Source organism: Nycticebus coucang, chromosome 4 (assembly GCF_027406575.1).
Source record: "Nycticebus coucang isolate mNycCou1 chromosome 4, mNycCou1.pri, whole genome shotgun sequence".
In the NCBI taxonomy this organism is placed as follows: domain Eukaryota; kingdom Metazoa; phylum Chordata; class Mammalia; order Primates; family Lorisidae; genus Nycticebus; species Nycticebus coucang.
Window position 1 is genome coordinate 52,381,499 of NC_069783.1, and position 24,154 is coordinate 52,405,652.

The 24,154-nt window shown below is 37.7% G+C and overlaps 1 protein-coding gene across 1 annotated transcript in view; it reads left to right on the forward strand.

Annotated features, from left to right (window-relative positions):
* The window catches only part of ERLEC1 (endoplasmic reticulum lectin 1), a 32,552-nt gene extending 13,689 nt beyond the window's left edge, over positions 1 to 18,863 (forward strand). The window contains exons 7-14 of the mRNA XM_053589925.1: positions 918 to 1,141; positions 1,234 to 1,363; positions 8,370 to 8,531; positions 9,616 to 9,675; positions 12,845 to 12,969; positions 14,724 to 14,801; positions 15,029 to 15,104; positions 18,516 to 18,863. Coding sequence (XP_053445900.1) covers positions 918 to 1,141; positions 1,234 to 1,363; positions 8,370 to 8,531; positions 9,616 to 9,675; positions 12,845 to 12,969; positions 14,724 to 14,801; positions 15,029 to 15,104; positions 18,516 to 18,587 — 927 coding nt within the window. The 3' untranslated portion in view covers positions 18,588 to 18,863. The remainder of the gene's footprint in view (positions 1 to 917; positions 1,142 to 1,233; positions 1,364 to 8,369; positions 8,532 to 9,615; positions 9,676 to 12,844; positions 12,970 to 14,723; positions 14,802 to 15,028; positions 15,105 to 18,515) is intronic.
* The last annotated feature ends 5,291 nt before the right edge of the window (positions 18,864 to 24,154 follow it).

Below are 24,154 nucleotides of genomic sequence, written 5' to 3' on the forward strand. Positions count from 1 at the left end.
AATTGTAGACACTAGCATGAAAATAGCATCCAAAGAAAAAGTATTTTTTTCCTAGAAATATTTATTTATTGCCTATTTTGGATATGGTGCTGACAAGGTACTAAAGTGATACAAGATGAGATCCCTGCCTCCAAAGAGCTTGCTTGGAGATGTTATCTTATCAAACCCTTACATTAGATTTTTCTTATGTTCTATATAAAGAAAAATATAAGATCTAACTTCTTAGTAATCCTTGCCTTCTCAAATTATATTCTTTATTCTTGCAATCCATGAAAGTTTCTTAATTTGTTTTTGGTGGCCTGAATAGATTTATCAAATAGTGTAAAGGGGGTTATATGCTGAAAAGTAGGTGCTGTTAATAAAAAGATAGCAGAGTAAGCAGATTGATGAACCAATGCTACATATAGATTATTGTTTTAGAAGATAGTGTTTTTACTATATAGCCCTATTTTTTTGGCAAATCAACTTTCAGATCTATAGAATCTAAACTCTAGTGTAGCCATTCACTATAAAAGTTTAGTGAAGAAAGCTCTGAGCAGCCCAGTAAGTAAGTTCCTATATTTTATTTTAGTGTCTTTATTTAGAACTGTTGAGAATAATTAACATTAATCATGATCTTGTAGCCATTTGTATAAATGTACATCTACTTAACATCTTAATTTTAGTACTGAATAATCTTCTTTTTTGCTATATTAAGCTTCTCTGAAACCACATATTTGTTCAAATAAGAACTTAAGAATCAAACAATATTAGAGGGAGAATTTAAAGAAAATACAGAAATGTTACCTTTCGGTTTATAAATAAGAACTTTGAGAATAAGTAAGAACTTCTTCCTTTCAGAATAAGTAACTTCTCCCATCCTCACCCCCACCTTCATTTCTATAATGAAAAGTCTGTCTTATGCTTTTTTTTTTAAGATTCCCACTAAAAATATTGAAGGTCAGATGACACCATACTATCCTGTGGGAATGGGAAATGGTACACCTTGTAGTTTGAAACAGAACCGGCCCAGATCAAGTACTGTGATGTACATATGTCATCCTGAATCTAAGCATGAAATTCTTTCAGTAGCTGAAGTTACAACTTGTGAATATGAAGTTGTCATTTTGACACCACTCTTGTGCAATCATCCTAAATATAGGTAGGATGTGCATTTAATATTTTAAACATAAAATGCACATATGCTTTAAAGTGATCTATGCTTAGCTTTAATGCCATGTTCTTACTGAATAGGTTCAGAGCATCGCCTGTGAATGACATATTTTGCCAGTCACTGCCAGGATCACCATTTAAGCCCCTCACCCTAAGGCAGTTGGAGCAGCAGGAAGAAATACTCAGGGTGCCTTTTAGAAGAAATAAAGAGGTATGAGAATTATCTAATGATAGTGTCTGAGTGCTTCATTTTCTAAATTTCAGAGCATATATCAATATTTTAATGATTTATTTAGTATAGTCATTTATTTTGCTGCACAGATTTTTCAATTTCACTTTTCATTGATTTTAATTCTTTTCCCTATTCCTTATTCTAGTACTTCTTAGAAACTACTCTAATATTCTTTTTTACTCATAATTTTGTAAGTTTGACATCTTATTCATTGTAGTGAGTTTAATTTTTAGGTAGTTGTTCCAGCTAAACCTCTTGAAAAAGGCTGTAACCCCATATCTACCTTCTAACACTTTTATTCTTCATTGCTACCCTTATAGCTACTTTTCTATGCTACTTTTTTCTTTCACACTAACCCTTTTCTTGTCTTCCCGGTTTTTAAGGCAGTATTACACAACTGACCAAGTCAGAAACCTAAGTCATTTTTTTTTTTAAGAGACAGTGTGTGCCCTCGGTAGAGTGCTGTGGGTCTTTGTTGCCCTCGGTAGAGTGCGGTGGGTCTTTGTTGCCCTCGGTAGAGTGCTGTGGCTTAGGCGATTCTCTTGTCTCTGCCTCCTGAGTAGCTGGGACTACAGTCACCTGCCACAGCGCCCGGCTACTTTTTTGTTGCAGTTTGGCCGGGGCCGGGTTCAAACCCGCCACTCTCGGTTTATGGGGCCGGCACCCTACTCACTGGAGCTACAGGCGCCACCTGCTAAGTCATTTTTCTTACCTATCTCTTCATTCATCTCTAACTGTAATCATTCCTAAGAGCCATCAGTGTTATCTTCTAAATGCTTTCCTGATTCATCCTTTAATTAGTTCAGGACCTCGTTATTTCCTAGGGCCAGAAACTGATCTCCTCACAAATCTCCTTTCTAATCCTATCTAGGGAGCTGATAAAATGCTTTTCCTAAAAGGCATATTTGATTATGTGTTTAATCCTTTGGTGGAACATGAACTACACCTCAGGATAAAACCATGGCTTCTATAATAAAAGCCCTTTTGTGTTCTGACTTCAGCCTCATTTTTTTTATCACCATTACCTTTATCCCAGCTATTTCGAACAAGTTAGAGTTTTCTAAAAGTACCATGTCCTTTCTGGCCTCCTTGCTTTTGAATGTACTGTTTTTCTTCTTCTGTTGCCTTGTGCTCTTTCTCCCCTTTACCTTCTACTTATGCTTGAAGATACGCTTCCAGTGTTTCTTCATTTGGAAATGAGGCAGGACTTCCAGGGTTACCTCAGGAGGAAGTGAATGCTTCCTTTCTTCTACAGGGTCTTGTGTTTTATTCAGTCCTCCATTGCAGCACTTATATTTACCCATGGTCTTTTTTTTAGAGACAGTCTCACTTTGTTGCCCTGGGTAGAGTGCCATAGTGTCACAGCTCACAGCAACCTCCAGCTCTTGGGCTTAGGTGATTCTCTTGCCTCAGCCTCCCGAGTAGCTGGGACTACAGGCACCTGCCACAACGCCCCGCTATTTTTTTTTGTTGTTGCAGTTTAGTGCCGTGGCCTCACACAGCTCACAGCAACCTCCAACTCCTGGGCTTAAGCGATTCTCTTGCCTCAGCCTCCCAAGCCGCTGGGACTACAGGCGCCTGCCACAACACCCAGCTATTTTTTGGTTGCAGTTTGGCCGGGGCCGGGTTTGAACCCGCCACCCTCGGTATATGGGGCCAGCGCCTTACCGACTGAGCCACAGGCGCCACCCACCCATGGTCTTAGATTCATTCTGATAGGAGGAAAAAGTAATTTTGACATTAATTGCACAGTTTGGCTTGGAGAGCTGTTTTGAGACCTGGAATTCTCTTCTTGTCGTCTTTTTGGTAGTGAGCTAAATACTAGCAAATAATTAAAAGTTCATTCAATCAAAATGCTTCACAAATCTCAACTTTGGTTATTCTTCAAGAAAAAGTACCAAGGCCAGGCACGATGGCTCACACCTGTGATCCTAGCACTCTGGGAGGCTCAGGAGTTTGAGACCAGCCTAAGAAAGAGCAAGACCCCATCTCTAAAAATAGGCTTTGTGGTGGGTGCCTGTTTATTTCTAGCAACTTAAGAGGCTTGGGGCAAAGGGATCACTTGAGCCCAAGAGTTTGAGGTTGCTGTGATCTATGATGCCAGGGCACTACTGACAGCAATAGAGTGAGACTATCTCAACAAAAAAAGAAGAGAAAAAGAAAAAGTACCAGTTTACTTTTTTTTTTTTGAGACAGAGTCCCACTATGTCGCCCTCAGTAGAGTGCTATGGCATCACAGCAACCTCAAACTCTTGGGCTTAAGCGATTCTCTTGCTTTAGCCTCCCAAGTAGCTGGCGCTACAGGTGCCCCCCACAACACCTGGCTATTTTTTTATTGTAGTTGTCGTTGTTTAGCAGGCCCGGGCTGGGTTCAAACCCTCAAGCCCCGCTGTATGTGGCCGGTGCCCTAACCGCTGACCTATGGGCCCCGAGCCAGTTTACTTTTTTTTTTTTTTTTTGTAATTAGCTTGATTTAATCATTCCACTTTGTATACATGTATCAAAACATCACATTGTACCCCATAAATACTGTGTTTACAATTATGATCTGTCCATTAAAAAATATTAATTTTATAATAAAAATTTTTAAAAGAATGTTCTCTTCGGTTAAATATGTTCCATGGGTCTGGACAGTTTACTTTTCTTTAAATAATGTGTTTAATTTGTAATTGGAGAAATATTTTTAATAAGCTACAGATGATAATGGCTTTAAATTAGTATCTTTAAGGAATATGTACCATACAAAAATTTTAGCTGATACTGTAGGATTAATAGTTTACAACTTACTTTTGGCAGGGCACTTTGGTTCACATCTGTAATCCCAGCACTTTGGAAGGCCAGGGCAGGAGGATTGCTTGAGGCCAGGAGTTGGAGACTAGTGTGGGTAACGTGGCTAGACTCTGTCTCTACAAAAAATTTTCAAAAACAACCAACCATGGTGGTGCGCACGTATAGCCAGCTAACTCAGAAGGCTGAGGCAGGAGGGTCACTTGAGCTCAGGAATTCAAGGCTACAGTGAGCTACGATTGGGGCACTGTACTTCAGCCTATGCAATGAAGCAAGACCTTATCTCTAAAAAACTAAAAATAAAAATTTTACCTGAGAGTCTTTTTTAAATATCTATTACATGTAACTTTTAAAAAATGTATACTTTGCCTTTTAAGGGTGTATCAGGCTTCACCACATAGGTAAACTATTTTTTTTAATTTTTTAAAGGTCATTTATTCATACATTCCATCAAAATTTTCCCTGCAAATGCAAATATAACACAGAGTTATTTATATTTACTAACTCTCTGCAGCAGATGTGTAGGATATATATAAAAAATTCTTTTAAATTTTGACACTTAATTGGTTTTCTATCATACCACCTCACCTTAAATGATACTTATTTTTGTATTTGTTCATTTTTCAAGACAGAGTCTCACTCTAGAGTCTGCTAGAGTGCACTGGCATCATCATAGGTCACTGCAAGCTAAACTCCTAGGCTCAGGCAATTCTCCTGCCTCAGCCTCACCAGTAGCTGGGAATACAGGCACCTGCCACCACACCCTATCTTTTCTATTAATATTTTTAGTAGAGCTAGGTTTGACTGATCCAACCTCCTGACCTAAAGCAATCCTGCCATCTTGGCCTGCGCAGAGTGCTGAGATTATAGGAAGTGAACCTCCATACCCTGTCCTCAAATGGTATTTAAAATCAGACTTGTTGAGGGTTAAGGCATTTGCTTACACAATTGTACATTTGTATTTCAAATTCTGTATTTGAAACTAGAAATAGCTTCCATACATAAGCATTCCTTTTCTATCTAGTAGTATGAAAATGTTTAAAAAAATCTACCCCACTTACAACTACAGAGTTTACTTTGGTTCTTTTAAATAATTCAAATGTAGGGTGACGTCTATAGCTCAGTGGATAGCGTGCCAGCCACATACACTGAGGCTGGCCGGTTTAAACAGTTAAAACAACAAAGACAACTACAACAACAACAACAACAAATAGCTGGGAGTTGTGGCGGGTGCCAGCTACTTGGAAGAGAGAATCACTTACACCCAGGAGTTTGAAGTTGCTGTGAGCTGTGATGCCATGGCACTCTACCCAGGGCAACAGCTTGAGACTCTGTCTCAAAAAAATAAATAAATAGGGTGGTGCCTATGGCTCAGTGAGTAGGGTGCTGGCCCCATATACCAAGGGTTCAAACCCAGCCCCAGACAAATTACAACAAAAAAATAGCCGGGCATTGTGGCGGGCGCCTATAGTCCCAGCTACTCGAGAGACTGAGGCAAGAGAATTGCCTAAGCCCAAGAGCTGGAGGTTGCTGTGAACTGTGATGCCACAGCACTCTACTGAGGGCAATAAATAAATAAATAATTCAAATGTAAAAGTTCACAAAGTTATACAGGCTCCTTTTTCTGTGTTTGCCTTGAAGAACTATAATTGTTCTTACAGACACAAATCTCTACTTAGTTGCCTAAGTTCAGCCAGATAGAAATCTCATAGGATTATTATGAAGCATCTTCAGCTGTATTCATCTGGGTTTTACTTCCTTATTTCAAACACATTTTGAATGGTCCCATCTGAAGTTATATGCAGTGCGTCCTTTATAACATTGTTGGAAAGATACTGAGGTAACCAATTTTTCCTTCTTTTTTAAGTAAAATTACAAATCTGGCTGTCAGAATTTTGGTTTGATGTTCTACCTATGTGATTATCTTACATTAATTTAGAGATTACTGGGAGTATTTGTGAATTTTGTAACCCTACTACATAAACTACTAATCAAATAATTTTCCTTAAAAATGAAATTAGAATTCTTATTCAAAATAAGCAATAATAAAGGATCATACTGTAATTCTTGCTATCACTTCCTGTTATTGTGAAGTATTACTGTTTTTCTTCATCGCCTTTGATATAGGTATTCCAAATCATTAGTGTAGTCTATTAGACCTTTGCTTTTTAGGAGCAATGGCTTTGTCTGCTTCATTTTTAATACTCAGCACTTAAAAGAGTACCAGAACATAGTAGGCTGTGAACATGAAAAGAATTATACAATAAAGTTCAAGGTCTTTTCAAAAAATAAGACAACCGGGCAGCGCCTGTGGCTCAGTGGGTAGGGCACCAGCCCCATATACCAAGGGTGGCAGGTTCAAACCCGGCCCCAGCCAAACTGCAACAAAAAAATAGCTGGGCATTGTGGAAGGCGTCTGTAGTCCCAGTTACTGGAAGGCTGAGGCAAGAGAATCGCCTAAGCCCAGGAGTTGGAGGTTGCTGTGAGCTGTGTGACGCCACGGCACTCTACCAAGGGCAACATAGTGAGACTCTGTCCCAAATAAATAAATAAATAAATAAGACGATCATCTTGGCAATCCTTGTTCTTCCTAACTGTACTGGTGGGGAGAGAGGATATGGTCATCAGTTTCTGCAGTAAACATCCAGTGACTCCTATGAGCTTAAATAGAAGATGAACCACAGCTAGTTAGTAGTAACTACAGAAAGTGAAAGAGACATAATGACATAGTATCTACTATACATTTGTTGCATTTACAATCCAATTTTATGCATTATTAGTTTCAATTATCATCAGAAAATCCATTTCTTTGATTCTAATCTAGATTCATTTCCTACTTACTCATTGTCAATACCCATTAACCACTAAATCTTACCTCTTTTATAATTACCTTTTTCTTACTACCCCAACTCTGTAACTTCTTTCCTCCCTTCCTTCCTTCTTTCCTCCCTCCCTCCCTTTTCTGGCAATTCCTTTACTTTAGATCAGCAGTTCTCAACCTATGGGTCGCAACCCACAAGAACTGTATTAAAGGGCCGCAGCATTAGGAAGGTTGAGAACCACTGCTTTAGATTCTCTTCATCTGACCTGGGTTATTGACTCTCTACCTTTAGGTTTGTCCCTGTTATTCCTTCTTCCCTGCCACTGGTAAAGTAATTACTTAGAAATATGATCACAGCATATCTTTGCCTAAAAGCAATAATATCCAAACCTCTTAGGATATGATTTTCTACCATACAGTGCCTGCTTATCTGTTTAGTTTTAAATATTACACCTCCATATCTTTGTTCTTACTGCTTCAAGTCCATATGCATATACACACAGATATACACATATATCACAAATGATTATTAATATTTCAAGAATTGACCAAGGATTTTCTTTGTGAAATCTTTCATATTTTAGTTTTTGGTCAAAACCTATTTGAATCACCCCAGCCTCTGTGAATCTGCTGTTCTCTACACCCTTGTTAGTTTGTGTATTCCCTATCAAATTTTAGGTTCATCTAGGGCAACGACCTATTATGTTTGAATAATTGTAACTAATGTTCATATTCACTCCCATGCTGCTCCTCTTTACCTGCTTTTTGCCCTTTCTTTCCCTTAGGGACCACATTGTCCACAACTCAATGTAGGGACACAAAGCCTAACAAAGTCCTCACTAAGAATAATGAAACAAAATATACAAAGGGGAAGTTATCTCTGTATGTTTAAGATACTCACCTATCCCACCTGGTACATGGAACTAACATTTGTCTAGAATTTTCTCTATATTGTTAAGTATTGGAAAATTCATTTTCTTTTTTTTTTTTTTTTTTCTGTCTCACTTTGTCGCCCTCCGTAGAGTACTTTGGCATCACAGCTCATAGCAACCTCAAACTCTTGGGCTTAAGCAATTCTTTGCCTTGGCCTCCTGAGTAGCTGGGACTACAGCCAGCCACCGTAACACCCGGCTATTTTTAGAGATGAAGTCTAACTCTGGCTCAGGCAGTCTACCCTCCTCAGCCTCCCAGAGTGCTAGGATTACAGGCATCAGCCACTACATCCAGCCTGGAAAGTTCATTTTCTTAAAACACATCTAAAACAAGTGGACAACTTTTATTTTCCAAATGTTCTATAGTTAAAAAATAACAAGCCATAAACTGAAAAAAATTAAGTGTAGCATAAAAGCCCTTAAACATATGTATGTTTAATTTTAGGAAGATTTGCAGTCAACTAAAGAAGAACGATTTCCAGCAATCCACAAACCCATTGCCGTTGGCTCTCAGCCAATGCTCACTGTTGGAACAACGCACATATCAAAATTGACAGATGATCAACTCATAAAAGAGTTCCTGAGTGGGTCTTACTGCTTTCATGGGGTAAGAAGTAAACTTTGAATTTAAATATTTATCTTATAACTTTTACTTGTCAGTTATTATCAGGAGGCATTGGTAAGCACTGAAAAAAGGTTTTGTCTATAAAGAAAATGGCAGGACCCAGCCATTTCCAATGGACATTTTCTCTCTGCATCTTATACCCCAGCATCTCTATAATCTACTCTTTAGCCTTTATGTTGTCTTTATTAACAAGGTAAAACTTGACCTTTTCTCTGGCAATCATGTGATTCTGGTTGGTTGCTAGAATGGGCTTTAATAATTGTATATTCTACATTTTGGTTACATAGCAATCCCATCCCTGAGTTAACATTTTACAAGAGAGGTAAAATGTTAACTTTTTTAACTTTAAATTTTACAAAGGTAAAATTTTGCCCTGGATTATTAGCGCCTGTTGGAGATACACTTCCACCTGGAGTTATTTTATTTTTATTTTTTTCATTTTACCAAAGTAGTGCAGTAGTTATTCTTATTTTTGTCTTTTTTTATTTTTAAGTAATTTGAGAAGTTTTTTTAAGATGGAATCTCCCTCTGCTACCCACATGGGAGTGCAATAGCACGGTCATACCTCACTGTATACAGGAACTCCTGGGCTCAAGCCATTTTTCTACCTTAGTCTCCCAAGGAGCTGGGACTACAGGCATGTGCCACCATGCCCAGCTATGTTTTTTTTTTTCTTTCTTTTTCTCGGAGATAGGATCTCACTGTGTTACCTGGGCTAGTCTCAAACTCTTAGGCTCAAAAGATCCTGGTGCCTCAGTCTTCCAAGTCACTGGAATTGCAGGCATGAACCACTTTGTCCAGCAATTTCTCAGTAACTTTTTTTTTTTTTTGCAGTTTTGGCCGGAGCTGGATTTGAACCCGCCACCTCTGGCACATGGGGCCAGTACCCTACTCTTTTGAGCCATAGGTGCTGTCCTCTTAGTAACTTCTAATTCTCTACTATACTATAGCTGTTACAGGATTTTTAAGTTACGTGTATTTCCATCATTACCATGTGCCAGAATTGAGACAGGCCTTGTCCCCCTTTCTGGGTGCCTAACTTGATCTAATGTTTTCTTTCTTTTAGGGTGTTGGTTGGTGGAAATATGAATTCTGCTATGGCAAACACGTACATCAATACCATGAGGTATAGAATAGCATTTACATATAATTCTACCCTAGATGGTTTAAAGTTTTAAAAATCTTTTATGGGAAAGAGGGGAATTTGTGTTACTTCTAATTATTAAGTTATTTTAATATGGAATACTAATCAAAATTATTTCCAAATTTTGAAAAATAGAACACTTAGTGTTAACTAAATTAGTCATCTTAAAATGACATTGTGTATTAACTACTCATAATCTTGTATTATTGATAGCCTAGTAGAATAGTAAGCTGTTGCAGCTATATCTCATTAGCTTCAATCAAGATATTAGTCATTCTTAACGATTCATCTTTAAGACAGTAAATGGTAAGGTAGTTCATTATTGTTAAAGTTAGTAAAATTGTATAAATATAGCAAGTTTCTCAGCTGAAAGAATGTATCATATCATACAAAGTAAGTTTTAAGTTTATACATATTGATTTTACTCTTATTTTACAATTCAGCACATTCTTCCATATTTGAGTCAACTTGTTTGAATTCTGAAGATTAAGTTCTAATACTTTTATTTGTCATACTTGTACTTTTGTAAGATAAGCTGCTAAACATGGGAGACCATCTTTAATTAATGAATATTGACTTGCATAAGGCTCTATTCAGTCCCTAAAAAAATGATAATTAGTCATTATAACATCCTGTATTTGCCCACTGAGGATGTTTTGAGCTGTTTTTAAATTCCATGACAGATCATATTGAAACATCATCAGTTTATCTTCCAAATTTACACTATCCAAAATATATGAGGCATCTATAAACTAGGATAATTTTTCTTCACTTAAACGTGAGGAATTTCATTGAGGTATTCTTTGAATTTATTCTCTCTGCCTTGCAGATGTTTTATTTTTAATAACATTTATGAATATAGAAAAAATATAGAGTATCATCTAACTATGACCCATATAACGTCCAGTGAGTTTTTTTCCAAGGGATATGCCAGAAATTTAAAATGAAAAGTAAATTTTCTCTCTGCCATCATCCTGCTTCTCAAAAGTACCTGCTGTTAACATTTTCATTATTAACCCTCCACAGGAAAAAAATGCATATAATAAATGTTGGCATAACCTTTTATTTATAAAAAAGGGATCATGTACTCCTCTGCACTTTTTCTTTCCACTTAGTATCGTGGAAATTATTCTGTGTCAGCAACAACCATTCTCATTCTTTTAAGCAGGTATAGAGAATTATACCTGCACCTACAGTAATTTAACCAGACTTCCATTAATGTACCTTTAAATTTCCAGTTTTTGCTATGCTAGTGTTTCAGTGAGCTTTTTGTTTTGTTTTTTTGTTTTTTGTTCTTTTTTGAGACAAAGTCTGATTCTGTTCCTCGGGCTAAAGTGTAATAGCCTCAGCCTAGCTCACAGCAACCTCAAACCTCTAGGTTCAAGCCATCCTCCTACCTCAGTTTTTCAAGTAGCTGGGGCTACAGGCACCTGCTATGACACCTAGCAAATTTTTTTATTTTTTAGTAGAAACAGGGTCTTGCTTTTGCTCAGGCTGGTCTCCAACTCCTGAGCTCAAGCCATCCTTCCAGAGTGCTAGGATTATAGGTACGAGCCACTGCACCTGTCCCTTAGTGAACATTTTTAAATAATACTGTTGGTATACTTTTAAACAAGTATATTCATTCATAGGGCACACTTATATCAAGCAACTAGATATATTTCCCTCAAAATATACTGAAAAATTGCTTTCCAAAGGGTTGGACCAGTTTACACTCCCATTAACAATGGCTGTTTTCCCATGTACTCACAACACTAGATTTTATCAAACTTATTTTGGCCAGAGTCATATAACCTAGAATGTTCTGAGGGATTCTGCTAGGTGTCTTGAGAGAGATAAAAATAAGAGTAATTAACAAATACTATATACTATACCAGGTACTACTTTACAAATACTAACTCACTTGATCCTCATAACAACGTTAAGAGATGGATTTTGTTATTCCATCTCAGTAACTGCGTGAAATCACATAGGTAGTAAATTGTGAATCCAGAATTCAAACCCAGGCAGTCTTGTTCCATATCCAACCTCTTAAACACTTCATTTTGCTACTTTAATCCCTGTTTATCTTGCTGCTGAAAAAAATGTTAATTGTTATCCCTTCCATTGGGCAATACATTCCACTAGGGCATTGGCCTTACCTATTTCATTTGTCACTGTAGGAGTTTTTAATTCTGCTAATCAGATATATATTACTACTCAGCCTGGTTACCTGACATAAAATATAAAGAAGGAAAAGGGCTCGGTGCCTGTGGTTCAAGCGGCTAAGGCGCCAGCCACATACACCTGAGCTGGCAGGTTCGAATCCAGCCCAGGCCCACCAAACAACAATGATGATGGCTGCAACCAAAAAATAGCCGGGCGTTGTGGCAGGCATCTATGGTCCCAGATACTTGGGAGGCGGAGGCAGGAAAATTGCTTGAGCCAGAAGTTGGAGGTTGCTATGAGCTATAATGCCACGACGCTCTACCCAGGGCGACAGCTTGAGTCTCTGTCTCAAAAAAGAAAAGACAGGAAGGAGGTAGGAAGGAGAGAGGAGAAAGTCCTCATATAGAACAATATGTAGTTTTAAAAAATAATAAAACCAGAATGAGGAAAGGGGTTTCTAGACAATTTTGCTACAGAAATAATTGTGGTATCAGACAAGTAGTGTGAAGACCAGTATAACTTAAAGGTTTGCCTTTGAAGGACCAGAAGTAGGATGAAGATAAGCTGCAGAGCAAGAGATGGAGGTCCAAGATTTAATTAGAATTGCAGTAGTATGTGGTTGTATTATCTAGGTATGAGAGATTAAACTCTTGGTTGGGAAGTGAGGTGTTGACAGCGAAAATGTAGAGGAACAGTCTCAAGCTGAAAAAAATCTCTAAGAAAGAATTAACAGGACCAATCTGTAGGAAAGGAAAGAGATAGAAGAGTCAAAAATAACTACATCTAGAACTAGCCTGACTAGAAATTAGTTACACTATTCAGAGAACCAAGGAATAAAGAAGACCATGAACTTAAATTTTTACTTGAGTTTGATTAACATTATACATGTAAATGTAGATATCCTGTGTGTGGATAAAGACTATAGCTTATAGGAAGGTCAGGTCATCAGCATAAATGTCTACTTGATGTCAAGCATTATCACAAATATTTTTTCATATATTAGGACAAAGATAGTGGGAAAACTTCTGTGGTTGTGGGGACATGGAACCAAGAAGAGCATATTGAATGGGCTAAGAAGAATACTGCTAGAGCCTATCATCTTCAAGACGATGGTACCCAGACAGTCAGGTAAAGATTCGCTTTATTTGCCTGTGGATCTGATTAGTAGAATTTCTAAAACTCAGAATATTGAAAAACACAAAAATTTAAACATTTAAGTATCCCTGGTTAGTTTCTTTTCAGTTTCTTTTCAGGGGACATCCTTTAGCTTTTCAGGGGACATCCTTTAGCTTTGTTTTCTTTTCTTGGGGAAACAACATTGTATAATAGTTAAGAGCACAATCTCTGAAGTTAGACACCCTGGGTTCAAATGCTGGCTCTTTGCTTACTACCTTGAAAGAATTACATAATCTTTTAGCCCTTACTTTTTTGGGGGGGAGAGGAAACAGAGTCTTACTTTGTCACCCTCGATAGAGTGCCATGGCCTCAGAGCTCACAGCAACCTCAAATTTTTGGGCTGAAGCAATTCTCTTGCCTCAGCCCCCCAAGTAGCTAGGACCATAGGCACCTGCCACAACACCTGGCTATTTTTAGAGAGAGGTCTCCCTCTTGCTCGGGGCTGGTCTTGAACCTATGAGCTCAGGCAGTCCACACACCTCAGCTTCCCAGAGGGCTAGGATTACAGGCATGACTCTAATGACATTTGTCTCATAGGATTGTTGTGACATTTAAATTAGGTAATTCATGTAAAGGGCATGGCCTAGCAATAACATGCAGTACCCTTTGGCTGCCATCTTTAACAGTGTGATGGTACATTAATGAGAGTGACAGTGGTATTTGTAATAACGGCTCAATTGTTTTAAAAATGCAGCTGTTATAAAATAATTGCCTCTTTCATGTGTAATCTTTGCCTCTACAAGTTATTTGATTCTATTTAAATATACCTTTTGTTACTTAATCTTTCCAAAGTAATGGTTTAAAATGGTGGAACAGCACCTTTTTCAAAAACTACCTCACATCTCTTTTGAGCTATGTAAGTATATTTTGTCATAACAGAAGTAAGTTAATTTCATTTCCTAAGAATAACTAAATTTTGGCCTTTCTTGTAGTCTCTTTCTTATCCAGTAAATTTTAAAGTACACATTTTTGTTCCTTCTCGGGTTGTTAACTTTGTCCTTCCTGGAACCAATAGTATTGAGAGATTGTTTTCAGAATATACTGACTTTAGGTTGACCAAAATCAGAGTTAGCAAAATTAAGACATAAACATTTAAGTATTAATAAAATATTAAACAGCTTGACTGTTCCTTATCCTTTTAAGTATATGTTTTGTGTGAAAATAGTTTATGGTATTATATGCAATAAATATTGAAGTATGGGAGTGTTAAACTGACAAAATTAAAGCTTTTCTTTGGATCCTGCTCGTTTAAGATTTATAGCTTAGTGTAAGCTCTACCTTTTGTACTATAGTACCTATGCTGCAGTATTTTAATAAGAGTAGCTTAATAGAGGACAGAAACTATTCACAAAACATTGTACTGGACTGGATAACTTTAAAACAACTTTTTAAAAAGGAATCTTAAAAAAAACAAAATAAAAAGGAATCTAACCATAATTATTTATACTTAAATAATATGCAAATTGAAGATCATTATTATTAGTTAAGCTAGTACAGAGTATCTCTAATTTATATTCTCTTTATAGAATCTGAAAGACTGTCTCTGTGACATAACCCTAAAAATACTTTTTAAAAATATTTTATAGTCATTTTTTTTAACTAATGCAAAACTGATCACCTCTAACCATCTTCTCACCCTACCCATTACAGTTATTCTGAATTAGTCAGATTTAGTTTAATAAAGCTTGTGTGTATCTCTGATTCAGGATGGTGTCACATTTTTATGGAAATGGAGATATTTGTGATATAACTGACAAACCACGACAGGTGACTGTGAAACTAAAGTAAGTTAGACCATAAAATCATGCTTTATACCCTTCTCTTTTAATCTGCTTCCTGTGAATAAATGTTTTATATATAAAGTATAACTATGCATAATTATTAAGTTATTTATTAAATACTAAATTATACAGGGTTCGATTGAATAGGATTTTTATAGCTTAAGAAAATCATTAAAAATAATTTTATTTTGTATGATTTAGGCAGTACCTTAAAATACTCTCTGTTTTAGGTGTAAAGAATCAGAATCTCCTCATGCTGTTACTGTATATATGCTAGAGCCTCACTCCTGTCAGTATATTCTTGGGGTAAGTAAAAAGAAAATAATCAGAAATTCATTTTGGGACCATATTTTAATTTTTTTGCATTAAGTCTAAAAAGGACTTTCAGTAGTCTCCAAGACTTAATATAGCCCACATACCACTTCTGTGATATCTGACTTTTTTTATTTTTGAGGTATAATTTACATAAAATAAAATGCACAGATCTTAAGTTTGATCATTTTATGCACCCATGTATCACCCAAAACAAGGTGATACATGGCATGCAGAAAAATTTCTCCTACCCTTTTCTAGTAAATACCCTTAGTACTCTTCAAAGATGCTATTTTCTGATTTTTGATTATTATTTTTATATAATAAATAATAATATTATTATTATTTTCTGATGCCATTGATTAGTTTTGCCAAGTATTTCATGTGAATGTAATCATATGGCTTGCAATTTGTTTATATACTGGCCTGGCCTCTTTGACTCAACATAATTTTTATTTTTAATGTTTTTGATTTGTTGTGCTAATATGTCATATTTTAATATATGTACATGTGTATTTATTGGTTACATGTGATATTTTGTTACCTGCATAGAATGTGTAATGATTAAATCAGGGTATTTATTTATAGGATATTTCTGTTACCATGGACATTTATCATTTCAAGTCCTAACTTTTGGCTGTTTTGAAATATGCAATATAATGTCAACTGTAGTCACCTACTGTGCTATCAAATGTTAGAATTTATTCCTTCTATCTAACTGTACCCATTAACCAACCATCTTCATCTCCCTCTCAAGCTCTTCCCAGCCTTTCTATTTTTTTTTTTTTTTTTTTGTGGTTCTTGGCGGGGCTGGGTTTGAACCCGCCACCTCCGGCATAAGGGACCGGCGCCCTACTCCTTGAGCCACAGGCGCCGCCATTCCCAGCCTTTCTTTATACTCTCTTCCTCCATGGGATCATCATTTTTAGTTCCTACTCGCAAGAATATGCGATACTTGTCTTTCTGTGCCTGCCTTATTTCACTTAACATAATGACTTCCAGTTCTGTCCAGTTCTGTTGCATGTTGCTGCAAATGGCATGATTTCATTCTTTTTTATGGCTGAATAGTAACTATTGTGTAATTTGTTTTTTACTTAATTCATCCATTGGTAGACCACTGAGGTGGATTCCATAACTTTGCTATTGCGAATAGTGCTACAGTAAACACAGGAATGCAGTTTATCCCTTTGATGTACTAATTTCTTTTCCTTGGATAAATACCCAGTAGTAGGATTGCTGGATCATATGGCAGTTATATTTTCTGTTTTTTGAGCAATATCCATACAGTTGTCCCAGTGGTTGTACTAATTTAATATCCCTACCAACAGTGGTGAGAATTTCCTTATATAGCATAACATTCTTGAGACTCAACTATGTTCTTTAATGTATCAGTACTTCATTCTCTTTTTATTGCTGATCAGTATTCTTCTGTATAACTATACAACATGTGCTTATCCATTCTTGTAAAGATGTACATTTCATTTGCTTGGGGAGTTTGATTATTATTATTAATAAGGCTACTATGAACATTTTCTTACAATTCTTATTTGGTTATATTTTCATTTCTTTTTGGTTAATACCTAGGAGTTGAATTGCTGGATTATAGATTAAATGTATGTTTAACTATTACCAAACAGTTCTTCAGCGTTATTGTACCATGTTACACTCCTGCCACCACTGTATGAAAGTTCAGTTGCTTCACACCCTCACTAACATTTGGTCTTGTCATTCTTTTGTGTTGGTCATTTTAGTGGTTTTAATAAGGATGTTGAGCACCTTTTCATGCCATTACTGGCATTCATATATCTTCTCTTGTGAAGTGTATAGACAAATCTTAAAGAAAAATTATTCTGACACTTATTAAAACAGTAAGGAAGAATTTATTCAGGGATATTGCATTATGTGACAAGATTATTAACCACAAAGGAATATAGAGCTCAAGTCTATCAACAAAGATGGCTGGAGATTTATAGCCAACAAACAGAATGGGGAGGAGTGGTGAGTGGATGGAAAATTACTAGGAGGAGGCATCAAGGTAGGGGGATTCTTATTAAACTGGTTTAACAGGATTCTTGCTGGAGGCAGGCCAGGGTACTCAGATATTGAGGGTGGGGGATCTACGTAATCTGACTTGGCAGGATTCTTGCTACAACTGGAGTAGGCAAGCCAAAGACAGGGCCCAAGGGTGAAGCCCTGAAAGAGAGGCCACAGAGGTCTGAATAAAGTTTGGTCAAGGAGAGATTCTTTCTCAGTCTTTTACCCATTTTTTTTTTATTTGTCTTACTGCTTAATTTATAAGAATTCAAATATATTCTGGATATGAGCTCTTTATAATTCTCTTGCACTTTTTTTTTCTCAGTCTATGGCTTGCCTATTCATTTTTTTTTTTTTTTATTGAGACAGAGTCTCACTTTGTCACCGTCGGTAGGGTGCTGTGGCATCATAGCTTACAGCAGCCTCAAACTCATGGGCTCAAGTGATTCTCTTGCCTCAGCCTCCCAGATAGCTGAGACTTCAGGCACTTGCCCCAATGCCCGGCTATTTTTTAGAGATGAAGTCTCCCTCTGGCTCAGGCTGGTCTCGAACCTGTGAGCTCAGGCAGTCTACCCGCCTCAGCCTCCCAAGTGCTCAGATTACAGGCATGAACCACTGTTCCCGGCCTCAGGGTCTCTTTTTATTCCCACTTTTTTTCCTTGTTTTAATCAAGTTCACTTATTCCTTTGCTATGTCAAATCCACTGAATGAATTTATCTCTGAAATAGTTTTCATCTCTAGTATTTCCATTTGGTTCTTTTTTACGGTTGTCTTTTCTCTGCTGAAATTTTCTATCTAGTCGTATATATTGTCTACCTTTTTCCACTGTTTCCTTCATTATATGTATCATAATTATTATAATATCTGATAATTTCAACGTCTGGCCCATCTTTGGGTTACATTTTTCTTTGCTGTTTACTTTAAATACAACTGATTGTTTTATCATTTTTGTTATGTAAGATCTAGCTGTGTATTCCTCTCACCTTCCTGTCCTTTCCTCCTTTTCCCTCTCCCTTCATTTACTTAGAGATTAAAATATTTTCTCCACCTCACCTGTAGTCCCGGCTACTTGGGAGGCTGAGGCAAGAGAATCGCCTGTGCCCATTTGAGGTTGTGAGCTAAGACTCCACAGCTCTACCCAGGACAACAAAATGAGACTCTGTCTCAAGAAGAAGAAAATTTTTTTTTCTCCACCTATCTACTAATATTCTATATGGGTGACTAAGAGTTGTTTTTCAGAAAGCTTAATTTATAGAAATAATGCTGTTGTCCAAAACAAGGACTTATATTCATTTAGCAAAATAATACTGAATAAAGGACACACTCCACTTAGCAACTTTGTAATGACTTTTTGTTGTTCTCATTCTTTAGGTTGAATCTCCAGTGATCTGTAAAATCTTAGATACAGCAGATGAAAATGGACTTCTTTCTCTCCCCAACTAAAGGGTATTAAAGTGGAGGAAGGAAAAGATTGGAAGTCATGATTTCTGTCTGACCATGTGTCTCATTGTAGAGTTCTTAGCCACCTGACCTCACCTAAAGGATCGTAAAAAAGGACTCTCAACCACTTTGTGAATATATGTGTATATAAGAGGTTATTGATAAACTTTTAAGTCAGACGTGTCTTACTTTTTTCATATTTGTTGTCTTATGAACAGATTTTGTTTTTTCTTTGCTTGGATAATGTGATTCCAAAATAAATCTGATCCAAGCACGTTAGAATCCAGCCTAATCACATGTCATAATTGTACCTATTGAAATTTTTTAAATAATAGATTTATTATGTAAATTATAATATATATATAACTAGCTAATGAAGAAGGGAATTGATAGAAGATTGTTTAAATGAGAGACCATGTAAAATATGTAAATTCTAATGCCTAAAATCCTTTCAACAAATTTTTATAAAGCACCTGCTCTCTGCCAGGCTTTAAACTAGAAACTGGGCACATTGTAGAGCCTTTTATGTGCATTTTCCTCACCTTTGTTAATCTCAAGAAATTCTTTTTGTAATAGGTTGCTTTTCTCTCAGAACATTATCTGTTTCTTTCTCCTCCTTATGAGTGTGTTTCTCCCAGAGTATGTATCTGGTGTACATAGTGGATGATTCTTCTCTGACTCAGAATGATTTACTCTAACAAAAGACACTGTGCTGGCTATCCATTGTATTTGCCTCCTGTATATACTGATTAAATTCTGGACACTTTACAGCACGATATTTATTTTAAAATGAATAAAATGTCCACAAGCAGTGTTGTCATGTAGTCAATGGTAGATTATTCAGTTCCTTTCTTTTTTCATTATCCTGTTGAATGCATTTTAAACATACATATCTGAACAAGGACAGAAAGGGGCCATAAATCCTTTACTTTTTCTCCTTTTCAGTAGCACTGGCCAAGGATATTTTAATTTAAGGAATGGTTAATATAATTGACTATTTTAAGGTTATTTGTAGATTTTAGTAGGAAAGAACACATAAAGAGCAGTTCACTTTGAATTCAAACCTAGATCAAAATTCTGTCTTTAAATTACTATGTATACATGGTAAAACAATTAAGTTCACGAACTCATCCTAGAAGAAGCTACGTGCCTCATTGCTGAATACCACTCTGGTCACTTTCAAAGTACTCCCCTTGGCTGTCTGGGATGAATTCACAAACTGAATTGTCAGACCTTGTATAAAAACCAAACTGTTTCTCCTACTCTCGTACTCAGCGCAGCACAGAACACTTTAGTTAACAGAAATGCGAGTTTTTCTTGACACTAACCAATTCTCTGACACCAGTTGCATGCTCTACAGTTCAGTTCAATGCTGACACCTGCCTACTTGGAGACAGCATCAGATCCCACAAGTAAAGGACACAGTCCCACATCATGACCCCCACTTCAAATGCCAATTGCCAGTCTCCATGGCTTTTGACCAACCAGCTCTAAATGAGGAGTTCCCATGATCTCCCTCAGGTTCAGTGATTTGCTAGAATGCCTTACAGAAATTGGGGAAACCCGGGTGTTTACCAGTTTATATAATGTACAACTGAGGAACAGCTAGAGGGAAGAGAGGCATAAGGCAAGGTATGAAAGGGCACAGAGCTTCCAGGCCCTCTCTGGGCATGCCACCTTCCTAGCACCAGGTTCAGTAACCTGCGAGTTCTTAAGATCACAAAAGAGTTTTTACAGAGCTTGACCTTTTCAGGTCAGTGGATGGGACTGAAAGTTCCATTCCTCTAATCCAGTGTTTTTCAACCTTTTCTATCTCACAGCACACTTGAACCTATAGTTAAACTTCCATGGCACACTTAACTTATATTGATCAAATAAAAGAATATACTTACTGTGCTTTGAACTTGTTTTGGAAATAATTAATGATCTTTAAAATTTTTCAGGGCACACCGGTTGAAAATCACTGTTCTAATCCCTTGGTCTTTGTGGTAAGCAACCCAATCCTGAGTAACCTCATTAGCGTAAACTGGTATGATCCTAGAAAAGGGCTTGTTAAGAATAAGACATTCATCAGAAAATTCCCAGGGTTTTAGGTAAGGAGCTCTGTGTCAGGAACCTAGGACAAAGATCAAATATACTTATTTTAGGTAAGGAGCTCTGTGTCAGGAACCTAGGACAAAGATCAAATATACTTACTATAACACATGCTAGCTCTGTGAGCCTGGACATATAAATGAGTCTCTGAGCCTCGTTTACTCTTTTTTTTTTTTGTTTTTGAGATAGAGTTTAACTTTGTTGCCCTTGGTTGAGTGCCGTGGCATTACAGCTCACACTCAACTTGGGCTTAAGCGATTCTCTTACCTCAGCCTCCCGAGTAGCTGGGACTACAGGTGCCCACCACAACGCCCAGCTTTTTTTTGTTGTTGCCGTTTTAGGTGGCCGGGGCCAGATTCGAACACGCCACCCTCAGTACATGGTGCCAGCATCCTACCCACCGAGCCACAGGCACTGCCCTCATTTACTCTTTTGTAGAGAGAATACTTAACTTCATAAAGTGGTTGTATCAGTACCTTAATTTTACTGCATGTGAAAGGTGTAGCCCAGTACTCGCACCAGTTCCCAAGAAGTGTAAACTTACTTCCTTATAGTACTCTTGTCTCCTATTAATATAAGATCAAAGACCAAAGTCATTTAAAATTAATTTATTCCATGAATTATAGAATAATTTGTTATATCAATGAATTAAAACAGAATTACTCTGACATTTAGTCTTGGTGATAAGGGGAGGGAAGTTAGAAGATACTTTGAGAATACTTAGAATAAACTATCTTAAGGCTTGGCACCTGTAGCTCAGTGGCTAGGGCGCCAGCCATATACACCAGAACTGGCGGGTTCGAACCCAGCCTGGGCCTGCCAAACAACAATAATAACAACTACAGCAAAACAAATAGCTGGACATTGTGGCAGACACCTGTAGTCCCAGCTACTTGGGAGGCTGAGGCAAGAGAATCACTTAAGCCCAAGAGTTTGAGGTTGCTGTGAACTGTGATGCCATGGCACTCTACCAAGGGCCACATAGTGAGACTCTGTCTCAAAAAAAAAACAGAATAAACTATCTTAAAAGACTGAAAAAATATCTTAAAAACTGTATTAGAATAGCTTACCAAGGAACAGTCTTTAAAAATATAAGTCATTATTTCAAACTAAAACAGTTTGTTTTTTTTTTTTTTGTAGAGACAGAGTCTCACTGTACCACCCTCCAGTAGAGTGCCGTGGCGTCACACGGCTCACAGCAACCTCCAACTCCTGGGCTTACGCGATTCTCTTGCCTCAGCCTCCCGAGCAGCTGGGACTACAGGCGCCCGCCACAACACCCGGCTATTTTTTTGTTGCAGTTTGGCCGGGGCTGGGTCTGAACCCGCCACCCTCGGCATATGGGGCCGGCACCCTACTCACTGAGCCACAGGCGCCGCCCTCAAACTAAAACAGTTTTATAAGAGCCTTCTAGCTGAGCATGATGGTATATACCTGCAGTCCCAGCTACTCAAGAGGCTGAAGCAGGAGGATCACTACTCAAGAGGCTGAGCCCAGGAGTACAAGGTCACAGTAGCCATAATTTGCCCTGGGCAACATAGCCAGACTATGTCTCTATTTAAAAAAAAAAAAAATAGCCTTCTGTCTTGGCTAACATTATCTCCCAACTTAATTGAGGTTAGCAATTAGTCCAGATATCTCTATATCCCTTCTGGATCTTTTTTTTTTTTTTTTTTTTGAGACAGAGTCTCACTTTGTCACCCTAGTAGAGTGCTGTGCCATCACAGCTCACAACAACCTCATACTCTCGGGCTTAAGCAAATCTCTTGCCTCAGCCTCCCAAGTAGCTGGACTACAGGCGCCGGCCACAACACCCAGCTATTTTATAGAAACAGTCTCACTCTTGCTTAGGCAGGTCTCAAACTCCTGAGCTCAGGCAATCCACCTGCCTCCGCCTCCCAGAGTGCTAGGATTACAGGCATGAGCCACCGCACCTGGCCACCTCCCTTACTGGATCTTGAGTCCACTATCAATAGCCTATGAAACCTAGTTTGGTCTCCAAATCGTTTGCTGCTACCTCCATTATATAGTCAGTCTTTTTTTTTTTTTTTTTTTTTTTTGACGCAATGTCGTTGCATCACAGCTCACAGCAACCTCCAACTCCTGGGCTTAAGTGATTCTCTTGCCTCAGCCTCCCAAGTAGCTGGGACTACAGGTGCCCACCACAATGCCCAGCTATTTTTTGGTTGTAGTTGTTGTTTGGCAGGCCCAGGCTGGATTTGAACCCCCCAGATTCGGTGTATGTGGCTGGTGCCCTAGCCATTGAGCAATAGGCTCTAAGCCATAGACACTCTTCTATATAAGCAGATTGCATTCCTAATGTGGAACAAAAAAGGGTGGAGAATTGTTCAGCTATAATATGCCTGATGCACTTTGAAAAGTCTGTCTCCAGGGCGGTGCCTGTGGCTCAAGGAGTAGGGCGCCGGTCCCATATGCCAGAGGTGGCGGGTTCAAACCCAGCCCTGGCCAAAAAAAAAAAGAAAAGAAAAGTCTGTCTCCAGGTGGGAGTCTCTGTTAAAATCAGTACTATCCACACCTACTAACTCAGATTCTGTAGGACAGGACCTAAGATTCTGCATTTTAAATGAACTTACTGGGTGGTGTCTGTGGCTCAACGGAGTAGGGCACCGGCCCCATATGCTGGAGGTGGCGGGTTCAAACTCAGCCCTGGCCAAAAACTGCAAAATAAATAAATAAACAAACTTACCAAGGCGTTCTCTTTGTTTTAAATAAATTCTTCAGTGATTGAGGCACTGACTTAGGGACTTCACTTTCAATGATTTTATTCCCTGAAATGAGGATTTCTGGGAAATAAATAGTAACTCATCTTCACAAGGAGGTTGAGACATGGAGACTATTGGGTGGGAGAGCATTTTAACTTTAACCTGCTTTTCTTAAAATTGCCACTAGGTGGGGTTTGTATGTCAGCCCTAGTTTATATCCTGATTAAAGGGATGTTGCCAACAAACCGTCTCAAAACTGAATAGTATGCATTGTGTACAGTCCCCAGTGAACTATCCTTTTCAATCAGCAGGATACCAAAAGGCTGACCTGATTTCTGACAATGCTTACTACCTAGTACATAATCAGGCCAAATTATTGACCCAGTAGCAACAAAGGCTTAAACTAAACAGGAAAATAAAATCAAGACAAAATTTTCAATAAATAGGTTTTGCAATTACAGCTTCAAATAAAAATAAATATCAGCTACCCTAGAATCTGATTTGAAACTTTTCCAGTGTTGGGGGATTTTACTTACCAGTGCTTGAATTTCCATTTGAATATACAAAGAACTATCCTTCATGTATATGGATTGTTATAATGAGCTGCTAAGGTAGATCAAAGTATGTTGCCATGGTGACATGGCTTAAAAGAAAGCCTTTTCTTTGTTTCGTTTTGTTTTGTTTTTAATAAAAGGCAGGGTCTGGCTATGTTGCCCCTGCTGGAGTATAGCAGTTATTCACAGGCATGATCCT